Source organism: Pangasianodon hypophthalmus, chromosome 1 (assembly GCF_027358585.1).
Source record: "Pangasianodon hypophthalmus isolate fPanHyp1 chromosome 1, fPanHyp1.pri, whole genome shotgun sequence".
NCBI lineage: Eukaryota > Metazoa > Chordata > Actinopteri > Siluriformes > Pangasiidae > Pangasianodon > Pangasianodon hypophthalmus.
In genome coordinates, this window is record NC_069710.1 from 13,856,611 (window position 1) to 13,869,213 (window position 12,603).

General features: G+C 37.9%; 1 protein-coding gene across 1 annotated transcript; it reads right to left on the reverse strand.

Moving 5' to 3' along the window:
- Positions 1-200: 200 nt before the first annotated feature.
- pck2 (phosphoenolpyruvate carboxykinase 2 (mitochondrial)) lies at positions 201-8,820 on the reverse strand. Its single transcript, XM_026926165.3, has 10 exons — positions 8,375-8,820; positions 4,639-4,851; positions 3,787-3,971; positions 3,077-3,283; positions 2,553-2,740; positions 2,083-2,245; positions 1,754-1,969; positions 1,448-1,585; positions 1,269-1,364; positions 201-1,063 (listed from the first exon to the last, which is right to left on the reverse strand). Exons 1-10 carry the CDS (start codon positions 8,404-8,406, stop codon positions 594-596), a joined length of 1,908 nt encoding a protein of 635 aa, XP_026781966.2. The 5' UTR covers positions 8,407-8,820; the 3' UTR covers positions 201-593.
- Positions 8,821-12,603: the final 3,783 nt, after the last annotated feature.

A 12,603-nucleotide genomic window follows, 5' to 3' on the forward strand; every position in this document is an offset into this window, starting at 1 on the left:
CTGCCAAGAGGTTACAGCTGGGTCTTGGTTGGATCTTCAAGCAGGAATATTATCCCGAACAGAATCACATGATCATCCCTGTCCCCTGACCTAAAGCCCATTAAATAAATAAATATAATATAATAATAATAATATGTCAATCAAAGGCACATGGACATCTCTTTGCTACATAGAGAATGAAACAACTTAATGACAGCAGCTGATAAAAGAGATTTTCAGTGGTTTATTCAGTCAGGTCAAGTGAATACATTAACAACAGTTTCATAACTCTCCTAAACATTTTTGGTCCAATGTCTTTTAGATGCTCGTCATTGCATGTACGTTTGTCAGAACACAAAGATGAAACGTAAGACTAGAGTAAACCTCCAGCTGATTTTTTTTTGGTAACCCATCAAGACAATATGGCATTGACTTACAGTCACTAAGTCTTAGCTTTATGTCGCTGGTGTATTTTATTATTATAAAATTTTATTATTAGGACCAAAGATTGTAGCTTAAACAATTGCTTACTTCCCCAACTCATGCTTAAAATGCCTTGCACAATACAGCCAACATTTAATGTAGTGTATTTTAAAACATCATGTCCTTTTCGTTCAATCCCTAACTCTCTCCTCGAGTGCCCTTAGCTCTGCCTCTAGCTGCTCAGGTAGGTCAGCGCCCACCTGCTGCGTAAAGTAGGTTCTTATCTCTTGGGCTTCTTTCTGCCAGAAAGGTTTAGGAACGTCAAAGAGCGCCTCCATATCGACTTTCTGGCCCAGGCCTTGTGTGTTGATGGCGCCCTCTTGAGGCAACCATCCTATCACGCTCTTTCTGGCTGCCTCGTCTTCGCTGGTGCGTCCGCAGCGGCGGAAGATCCACTCGAGCACTCTGGAATTCTCTCCAAATCCAGGCCACAGGAAGGACTTGGTCTGTGGATCTTTCCGGAACCAGTTGACGTGGAAGATCTTGGGGAGCTGTGTGGGCGCCTTCCGCGTCTCCATGCTCAGCCAGTGGCTCAGGTAGTCGCCGAAGTTGTAGCCGAAGAACGGACGCATAGCGAAGGGGTCGTGCATGACGACTTTACCTGTATACACAAGATATGGTTTGGTAATTTCATTTAAATTTACACGACAGTGCTGTGGAATGCTGGATTCTGACTGGCCAGATGGTACAATGTGTCGTTCTTTTACAAGAAGAATAAACATTTATTCTTTACATATTCCAGTATATACATATTTATTGCATGTAATATTGTGCCATATAGATGTTAGCTGATTTAAAGTTAATACCTTTATGTTCTGCAGCTGCTGTAGATTCTGATCTCATGGCAGCACCAACAAACACTCCATGTCTCCAGTTAAATGACTCATACACCAGAGGCACTCCTGTGAAAAAGAACAGGTACGTGTTATTACAGCGCAGGACAAAAAAAAAATACATAATTTCCATGAATTTCCATGATAATCACCCTCTGGTCTCCGGCCGCCAAATATGATGGCGTCAATTGGCACTCCTTCGTCGCTCTCCCACATGGGGTCCATGATGGGACACTGGGCCGCAGGGGCACAGAACCTCGAGTTCGGATGTGCACAGGGTTTCGAATTACCTGTGAAGAATCAACTATTTTACTCATGTGCTTCTTAAAATGGACTTTATCTTAAATAAAAGCAAAAAAAGCAGGAATGATGCATATAAATGGACTGTAATAAAGGTTAATGGGACAATTTCTTATCATAGTTGTTTTCCAAAGGAGCTCTGTAGTTAATAATATTACCAGGCTTCCATAAATTTCCCTGCCAGTCGAGCAGAGAGATGCCAGGTGCCGGCGGGTCGAGACCCTCCCACCAAACGCCGCCGTCACTCATCTCACCCACATTTGTGAATATCGTGTTCTTCGAAATGGTTTCCATGGCATGAGGGTTTGTCTTCAGAGAGGTACCAGGGGCCACACCAAAGAACCCGTTCTCTGGGTTAATAGCTCTGAGTTTACCTGGAAAATAACATCTCATCTCAGTAACAGGCGTTTTCTGCCAATACTAGCAAAACAACAACTGCAGAACCGCTACAGGAGCATGGAAACGAGCTCAGGTGTTCGTCTCTCACCCTGACTGTCGAACTTCATCCAGGCAATATCGTCTCCCACACACTCCACCTTCCAACCTGGCAGTGTTGGTTTCATCATGGCTAGGTTGGTTTTCCCACAAGCACTTGGGAAAGCTGCCGCAATGTACCGCTTCACACCCTGAGGATTTGTGATTCCCAGAATCTAAAAAGAGAGAGTGCAGGACAGAGTTGATGCCAATTCACAGTCTGCATCTGTGTCTCAGAAACAAACAAGCTTCCATTTCAACAGTACATGCCAGATCTATGAGATGTGCAATTTGCACAGAACAACACAGCTCAATTGTGTGGCAAAATATTTTAACTCTTTTTATACGCATCTTTTTTAATAGAATCATCAACTTAAAAAAAAAAAAATATATATATATATATATATATATATATATATATATATATATATATTTTTTTTTTGTTCTTTCAAAAAAACAAGAACGTTCCCCCAAGTTTCTCACCAGCATATGTTCAGCTAGCCAGCCTTCATCTTTAGCAATGCGAGAGGCAATACGGAGTGCAAAGCACTTCTTTCCTAGGAGCGAATTCCCGCCATAACCACTTCCGAAAGACAGGATCTGCCTGCTATCCGGGAGATGCGAGATCAGCACCTTGTCTGGGTTACAAGGCCACTGGTTTATCAACGGAGCTGCGAAACAGGGATAAAAACAAGAACATTTCAGCCAGGTTCAGAGAGAATTGATTAAAAATGACAGCTAATTTGTTTTCCTTTTCTCTTTTCACTGACCAAAGAGACTACCGCTCGCCGTCTCGTTTTCTATTGGTTCACAAGACCGAGGCTTGCAAAAGCGCAGGTCAAAGTTCATCTAGATAAAGCGAAAGTAACTGCTACCAGCTTTCACATCTGTGAATTAGCTTTTCCGTCGGGGAAAGTTTATTTGCTTTGACTGCTGATCTAGCAGAAAAGGACTAGAGAATTGAGAGAAATGCAGTGGTTGTCCTGGCTGTAATAAACGGTCGGTACCTTTAAGCGGCAGAGGTCGACCTAACGAGTGCTGGCAGCGAACAAACTCCACACCCTCTGCAAGTTTCTCCAGGACAGGCTTGCCCATGCGGGTCATTATTCCCATGCTGGCCACCACGTACGGAGAATCTGTCACCTGAACGCCAAACTTAGCTAGAGAGGAGTTCACTGGACCCATGCTGAACGGAATCACGTACATAGTACGACCTAGGGAAGGACAAGGAATGATAAGAGATTAGAGTTATATCATTTATATATATATATATATATATATAAAGTTTATATATATATAAAGAACAGAGTATTCAGAAATGTAGTTTCTCTCATTTGGTTGGTGGGGTTGTCTGACAGTTCACACATTACCAATGACTAGTAATTAGCATACTGTTTATAACAGAGTTATAATATCATGTAGTGATGTAATATCATGTATAACTAATGAGTGGTTATGGAAGACATTTATATCTTTTCCAGGCAAATAAATATAGTTTATATTACAGTCAGAAAGTTCAAATCCAAATCCTTCCTCATCTATCATTAACAATGAACATTAGTGAATTAGGAAATAAAGTAAATGTTAAAAAAATGCATAAAGAAAAACAAAGTGGCCACCATTTGAAGAATCCCTCATGGAGTTTAACAGTAGAGTAACAGATGCACACACACACACAAACTCGTGTACGTGCACACAAACATGCACACACACACACCTGACATGCTGGCAGGGAATCGGTCCTCTCTGGCTTTCTGGAAGTCGTCCTCGCTCATCCAGCTGCCGAGTTGGCTCTTCACACCATTGCTGGGAATGGGAATTGTGTCTCTCTGCCGCTTAGTGACTATCACCGTCTTACTCTCCACACGAGCCACATCTTTAGGGTCTGTACGAGCCAGCCAGCTGCAAAACAGCAACACAGTAGCATTATAAATCTGGGTGTTTGTTTGATTCATCAAATCAGGAGTTATAATGCATTTCTGCTATATATGAAACACGTTTATAGCTGCCGTAACGTCAGTGATGACGTTTCACCACATTAAATGTAACTACAAACAGATAGATGTGTGAGCGAAATATCAGTAGTCACAAAGGAAAGTTGCGTGTATTCAGAGTCGGGTTACGCACCTGCTTAAATCTATTCTGATTATTAAAATCGCCTGTGTGTAGTTTATGCCTCTGAGTTGCCAGAATTTTCTTGAGTAGAAGCGTCTAAGACGGAGGATTTTCAATATCGCCTAGACCATCACCTTGAAACGTTTTAAAGTGCGTGAAAAAAGCCGAGACACGTCTTTGTTTTCCTCAAACTCCACCCCACGTGTGGTAACTACTGAACAGTATTCAGGTCTGTAGTTAGGGACTAAAATAACGTCTAAAATAAACAAAGCAATCAAAGTCACTCACGTCATTCATTAAACAGTTACAAAATTGTTGAAGTCTATAAACGCAAGGTGAGGTGTTGTAACAAGCCACAGTATGGCTTTTCTTCTCTGTATGCAATTCCTTAACCTCTGGATCTGCAGTTATCATACATGTCATAAAGCGCACTAACTGAGGTGGCATTACTCACCAGTTCTTATACTTGGGCAATTTTTTAACCATGCCTTCTTTTTCCAAGCCAGCCAGAATATCTGCATTCTCCTCAGGCGTGCCAGTCACCACGTGCACTTTAGCAGGTTTGCATTCAGCCACAGCGTCGGAGACGAACTCAGCCACAGCTTTGGGGAGAGAAGGGATGGAGGCCAGCGAGCGGACCCCAACCGCAGAACCCAAAACATCCCACCTCCAGATATAAACACAAACACAACACATTAGAGGCTTCATGCACAGTGTTACAGCATCACGATTGACATGACGACATCAACTACTGACATACTGAGAGATGAAATGCCTCAGTGCAGTTATATGGGCTGACCTTTAGTGTTAATATGAAGCAAACACAGTATTAAGTATCAGGGGTCAAACAATGTGTGTTCTAAAATGCCCCATCACAAGGAATTTTTGGGAAGTGATACAGACGAACACATACACACCACCCAAGCCAAATTAATTCATCTCAATGATTTGAAATAAATATAAAGATTGACTATAAAACCCATGCCATGAATGGAATCAACACATTCACCTAAGAGTAAAACTACAGTCTCTACTCTCTAATGCAATCATACACACACACTATATATAGTAAGTGGGTATTACAGGGCAGGTAGGAAGAATGAGGAACTCAGAGGATCTTTAAAGCAAGCGCACGCACACACACACACACACACACACACACATGTACGTGAAAAAGTGAGCTTTAAACATTTCTTGGCTGAGTTCCAAGAACATTTCTTACCCAACACCTAGAAATATTTAGACATCCTTGTTGCTCAAGTGCTGTTCAAAATGTGCACGCACGTCCAGTTTCATCCCACGAGAAAGGCTGACACAGCAGGAAAGAAAGAAAGAAAGAAAGAATGAAAAAGAAAAAGATTGGCAAAACTAATACAGAAAACAAAACAAATGAAGTAGATAGATAGATAGATAGATAATTGAGAATAGAGAGATGATTTGATGCCAATTTACAATTTGCATCTGTGTCTCAGAAATGAAAAGAAAAGAAAGGAAAAGAAAAGAAAAAGTACTAATATAGAAAAAAAGAACAAAAATCAAATTAGAAAAGAAAAATAATTAATAATTTAGAACAAAAGAAAGAGAGAAAGAATGACAGAACTAATACAGAATAGAGAACAAAAGACAAAATTCAGAAAAAAGTTAATAAAGAAAATGAAGAAAGAAAGACAAAGAAAGAAAGAAAGAAAGAAAGAAAGAACAAAGAAAGAAAGACAAAGAAAGAAAGGAGAAAGTAAGAGGTTAACGCATAGTGATGAAGAAAGCGAGTAGGACGGAATGAGAGAATCTAGTTTTTGTCGTTCTGCACGCTGAGCACTAAGCAGACGAAAAAGTAATCATAAACTAGTCTTGTGTCAATATTTTTGTAACTTATTTGACTGATGAAATAAATAATCAGGTGTGCTTGTGACTCGACTGGTCTTTCCATCTTTTGCCCTCCCTCTTTTTTTTTATTCCTTCTCTCAAGAGACAAATGTCTCTTCATCTTTCTGAAAGCATGTGAAATGACATTCAGGTTCCAGGATTTCAATGGGAGCAGACGTCAGTGCTGATGTCATCATGCTGTTTTCTCACTATTTATCTGTCTATCCATTCACCTTTCTCACTCTCATTAACTCTCAGTGATAGCTCCTGAGCTTTGCTCTTTCTCCTTTCTTAGAAGCCAAAACCACACCTCCTTCAGAATCAGCCAATCATGTAAGCTGAACTGCTCTGACACCCACTCCGCCCCACTCTCCATGAGTTAACAGTCCTCCGAGCATGTCCCAATTCCACCACCCCCCCAAACATACACACACACGCACACACACAGAGACAGAGTTAAGTTAATGTGTAATGGATTATCTTGTCCTGTCGCTCACTGTGTATGTAGAGAGGCAAAGACAGGCTGAGAGGTACACATACACACACATACACACACATAACACACACAACACACACAACAAGAAGATATAGCAAAAATATACAATATGCATAAAAATATATAACAAAAATAAAGAAAGATAGAAAGAAAAAAATAGAGCTAGGAAAAAGAAAGAAACAAAGATAAAGAAAGTAGAATAGACAATAAATGATAGAAAAGGGATGAAGAAAGGAAGAAAGAATATTACATACATGCAAAAATTAAATGATCAAAAGCATGCAAATGAGGCGTTAAGGTGAAAACACAGAAATTAGACTTTGTTTCTCAGAAGATAATGTGGAATAAAAGTAACAGATGAAAGTGGAGGAGTGTTTGACAGCTGAATGAAAGAGCTGGAACTCAGAGCCACACTGAACGCTTTAATACATCCAGCTGTGGGTCTCGTAGCGTTATTTATTTATCATCCAGTCCTGATAAACGCTATCAGTATCATTACTCAACCCTGCACATGAAATCAGTGACTGAATCATCAGTATTGGATTCATGCATGAAACATCTGTAATGTTAAAATATCCCGCATGGTACGTGTGTGATCAGTGTGTTTGCTCACTGCTGTGTTGCATGATGTTTACGCAGTATTTTACAGGGACAAGTCCACCGTAGCCTCGAGGACACACACTCACTTGCAGGGTGTGTAATCCCCAAGCACTCGCTAACATCACCTCAGCAAAAGCTCATATGCTACACAGGCTATGAGAAATGCAGCTCTGTGATTGGTCCAGGGTTTCCTTCAGGGGCAATTCCCACAATGGGTTGGGGTGGGGGGTCTGGTGGAGCTATATTCTTCCAAGGGGCCCAGAATTCCTAAGAGGGATATGGGGGGGGATTCCTAGTTACCCCAACACACCCCATTCCCCCCGCTGCCAGATAGGGCCAATTTGATTTTGTATATTGCGTTAAGAAAAAAAAAAACAAACAGAAAAAGTTCACAGGGCCATACTGAATTTGTAAATAAATGACAAAAATAAGACAAAAAAGACAATAAATAAATAAAAGACAAAAACAAGACAAAAAAGACAATACATAAATAAATGACAAAAACAAGGCAAAAAAGACAATAAAAAAATAAATAACAAAAACAAGGCAAAAAGACAATAAATAAATAACAAAACAGGGCAAAAAATACAATAAATGTCTGAAAAAAAAACAAAAAAAAGACAAAATCATGTTAATCTCCTAATTAATTAATTAGGAGAATAAAACACACAAAATCATGGGGCCAGGTTTATTTTGGAAATCAAGGTTTGTTGCATTTAAAAAATTATTTATTCCCGCCACCAAAAAAGGCAAAGATAGATAGATAGATAGATAGATAGATAGATGAAAGATTTAAAAAAATGAATCAAAGTGCACAGGGCAAAGGTGATTGCGTAAATTCATATGTGACAAGTAACAAGTCATTTTGTGAGATTAATATAAAATAATTAATACAATTAAAAAGAAGAATTGTATTAATTTAAAAAAATTAATTAAAAACAGTTTTTATTAAGAAAAGAACTTTGTGGTAGGAAAGTTAAATGCATTTTAGACAGTTTACCTCTTTAAAATGCATTCTTAAATGCATTTTAAAGAGGTAAACTGTCTAAGAACAAAATATGACAACTTGATTCTTTAGTTACTCAGTAACCACAGGTTATGTGAAGCAACACTTCTAGGATCCTGTCTATTTTTTATACATATAATAATAATAATAATAATAATAATAATAATAATAGTAATAGTAATGGTATATGATATAAAGGGGTGCATTTCGAGGAAAATAACTTACCTTTTCAGACTCCCCACTAACAGACACGACATGTTGGGAGTGTTAAAGGTTCACAGCAGATGAAGCAGCTCCGGAGGGAAGAGTTGAATAAAAGCTCGAGCTGTGGATCCTGAGCTTCTCTCTCATATATGCGCGAGACACAAGTCCAAACAGTTAGAGAACCTTGCACTCTGCACACCTCATGCAATCACACACGTAGACGGCAAGACGTGAAATCACGTAGTAGTAGTGTGTGTGTGTGTGTGTGTGTGTGTGTTTGTGTGTGTGATGGACTGGCCACGTCCACGTCCACTAACTAACGCGCTCTCACGCCTCGGAGAAAAGTTCAGCAGCTCGCGCATCTCACTTCTTACAGTCGCTTTAAAAACACAGCGCTATGCACGTGCACCGCTGTCACGGAACGTGTGGAACGTGTGGACGAGGCTGCACGTGCGCTCGGACAGCTATAGCAGCTAGCTTCGTGTAATGTTTGATGCCTTAGAATGAACTTCCTCTTCCACTGAACAAACCCGGCGAACAGCGCCGGCTGACGCAAGCTCCATCCTGCACTTCCTGGAGGTGGAGCCCTTCAGCTCGCTACGTAGAACCTTCTCTCTTTATGAATTGTGCTTTTGATTAGCCCTAATCCCTGGGAGGTGTAAACCAGTGGCAGACAAAAGTGCCAAGTCAACACTTTCTTTTTTTAAATTAAGGAATTAACGGAATGTCTGTCGTTCTTGATGTACAGGATGTCCAGCATCATATGAGAATTTTTTTAACTGGCAAAACAAAAGCTTGTTTTTACAGAAATGCCCAATATGTCGGCCATTTTGTTTAATTTGTGTAACACTCTACTTAATATCTTTCTTTACAGAACGTGCCCAATATGTCGGCCATTTTGTTTAACTTGACCCTCGACTTAATATCTTTCTTTACAGAATGTGCCCAATATGTCGCCATTTTGTTTAACTTGACCCTCTACTTAATATCTTTCTTTACAGAACGTGCCCAATATGTCGGCCATTTTGTTTAACTTGACCCTCTACTTAATATCTTTCTTTACAGAACGTGCCCAATATGTCGGCCATTTTGTTTAACTTGACAGTGACAATTTATTTATATAGCACAATTAATTACAACTTCAGTTGACCAATGTGCTTTCCAGCAAGTCATCAAAAACAGAAAAACACACAACAGACAAACAGAAAAGTTATAAAACCATACAAATATCCCATCAGCCATACGCTTTAGAAAATAAAAATGTCTTTAGCCTGGACTTAAAAATATTAAGAGAAGAAGCTTGTCTAATGGATAGTGGCAAGGCATTCCAGAGCCTGGGGGCAGCAATACTGAAAGCACGATCTCCCCTACACTTAAGCCTCGACTTAGGGGTAGACAATAGATCCTGGTTGGAAGACCGAAGGGATCTAGTGGGATGATACTCAGTCAATAACTCACAGAGATAAGTAGGAGCCAAACCATTTAGAGATTTATAAACGAGGAGCAAAATTTTTAAATCTACTCTAAAATGAACAGGCAGCCGGTGTAGTAACAAGCTGCAAACGGGATAAAGCTGTCTGGCTAATCCCAAAATAAAGTGAGTTGCAGTAGTTTGCTTGATATCTCTCACTCTACTTAATATCTTTCTTTACAGAAATGCCCAATATGTCCCATACTTTCATTTTTTACTTAATACACAGCATGTCCCATAAGTTCTGCAAAATGGCATATTGAGCATTTTTGTAAATACAAGCTTTTGGTTTTTTTTTTTTTTTTTTTTTTTTTTTTTTTAAAGATTCTTCTCATATGATGCTTATATATGAATAATGTCAAAAGTATCACAAGTAGGACAAAAAATAAGGAGTAATACACAAGCTGTTTTATGTCAGCAAGTTACTTCTGGGCAAAAAAAAAAAAAAAAAAAATTTTTTCCCGCCTCCGACACTGATTCCTGATTCTCGAGTATCTGCTGATACAGAGTACTGATACTGATACTAATTCTAAGCCTTTCTGAATTACTTTTTACTAGTTTTGTACGATTTCCGTGCACTCATAAAATAATGACAAATACAAATAGCTACAAAAAGATGTCTAATAATTTATAGTAATTTAAAATGAGTGAAAATGTAACAAACAGGGTAAATCAGAACCAACGGGTTTGTCCACTTATGCTTATTTAAATGCTAATTTAACCTTGTTGTTGAGAAAAAAAAAAAAACAGCACTTCTGGTGTCTCTGCTAGCATCTTGTTGCTCTGTTGAAGTTACTAAGACAAAAAAAAAAAAAAAAACACAGCTAGCTATCATTAAGAAACTGCAAAGCGTAAACTCCTCTGGTCTGAACTCATTAACTGTTACAAAGCATCACTAACATTGCAGACTCCTTCCATAAATGTTTAATAAATGTATCTTCACAGCAAACTCCACCATATCAACTGTACTGCGTTTTTTTTTTTTTTCAATAATAACACGTTTATTATTATATTATTATTAGATTATGTGACGTTACGTGTCCATGGCACAAGCCCCTGTGAATGAGATGTTACTATAGAAAGGTATAGATAATTAGATATATAGATATTAGAATGAGCACATATAAACCAGTTATTTATATTACAGCTGGAACTACTGTCAGCGCTGAAAATGAATCAAAAACCCGACAGAAATATGGTATAAAATATCTTTTTTAAGCAGAAGAAAGGGGGGAAAAAAACATTATTTATGAAATATCCCCAGGTCCTTTCCTAACGATCATCACGACCATGTTTTTCACTGATGATTATGTGAGCAATATGTAATCACCTGTGGAAAATTACATGTGGAAAATTACAAGTGAAAAACGTGTGAAACATGACGAAACAGGCACAAGCCTAGAGTTTGCAGACCACAATGGGAATCTTTAACATCAAATGAGTTCCTCATTAATGATTTAATGATTCATTTTAGCACAAAGACACACAGCCTCATAAAAGCCATATACAGCCACATACAGCTGCTTGTGTTCCTATAGGAATGCGACACGTCAGAACAGGTTTCACTTAACCTGAAAAACAGTGACACTACGACAAAGGTTTCACTTAACCTGAAAAACGTGTTGGACTTTATTACACTCTTTTAGTTACTTCATTCCAATATAAACACTCATTTCATTCACAACCTCTGCTGACCTTTCACCTACAAAAGAATCACACAAATGTCCCCTGTAACTATTTACACATTTTTAGATGTATGTTTAATACGTTTTTCTCATTTTTTTACATGTAGTGCAGTGATATTTTTACACGATTCATTTATTTTTCACATATAATCTTTCAGGATTCATTTATTTTCTTTTTTTAAGAGATAATCTTTCATGTGATTTTTCTCCCACACAATTCATTCATTTTTATTGTGATTTGTTTCATGATTCATTCATTTTCATGTGTTTTCATTTTCACAATTCATTTTTCATGTCTTTTTTCACAATTCATTTATTTTCACATGCACTTTTTTTCTCACGATTCATTTATTTTTATGTGCTTTCATTTTCATGATTCATTTATTTTTGTGATTTTTTCACAATTCATTTATATTTATTGTGATTTTTTCATGATTCATTCATTTTTATGTGCATTCATTTTCAGGATTCATTTTTCATGCCTTTTTTTAACGATTCACTCATTTTTATTGTGATTTTTTTCATGATTCATTCATTTTCACACAAATTTTTCACACGATTTTTACTCATGATTCAGTTTTTCACATCATTTTTTAAAAACCAATTCATTTATTTCCACATCATGTTTTTCCCACCAGTCATTTTTCACATAATTTATTTTCACATTATATTTTCTTTCTTTGGCTTTTCGCACACACACATAAGAGCACATATTACTCACATAATATTACTCACATAATCACATGTGAAAAACTTTTTTCCATAAGGGTAAAGAAACAATTGTGGAATCTTTGACAGATAAAATTTAAAGGATTTTTTTCTCTTCTTCTACTTATGAATGAATAAATGCCTTAATGAATGAATGGTGTTGCTTTCACATGCAAACAGATTACATGCCTTCCAAGTTAAACCATCATGTTTTTAGAGTTAATATAAAAATATATATTATACATGCATATTAAACAAGAGATCTGAGATGACGTTTGAGCCTCTCATGAGTTGATTTTTTTTCTGTAAAATACACTTAGTAGTCACACCGATCTGGGTGAACGGTCTTGACTACATAGTACTGATAGTACTGTGTTTTATCAGCA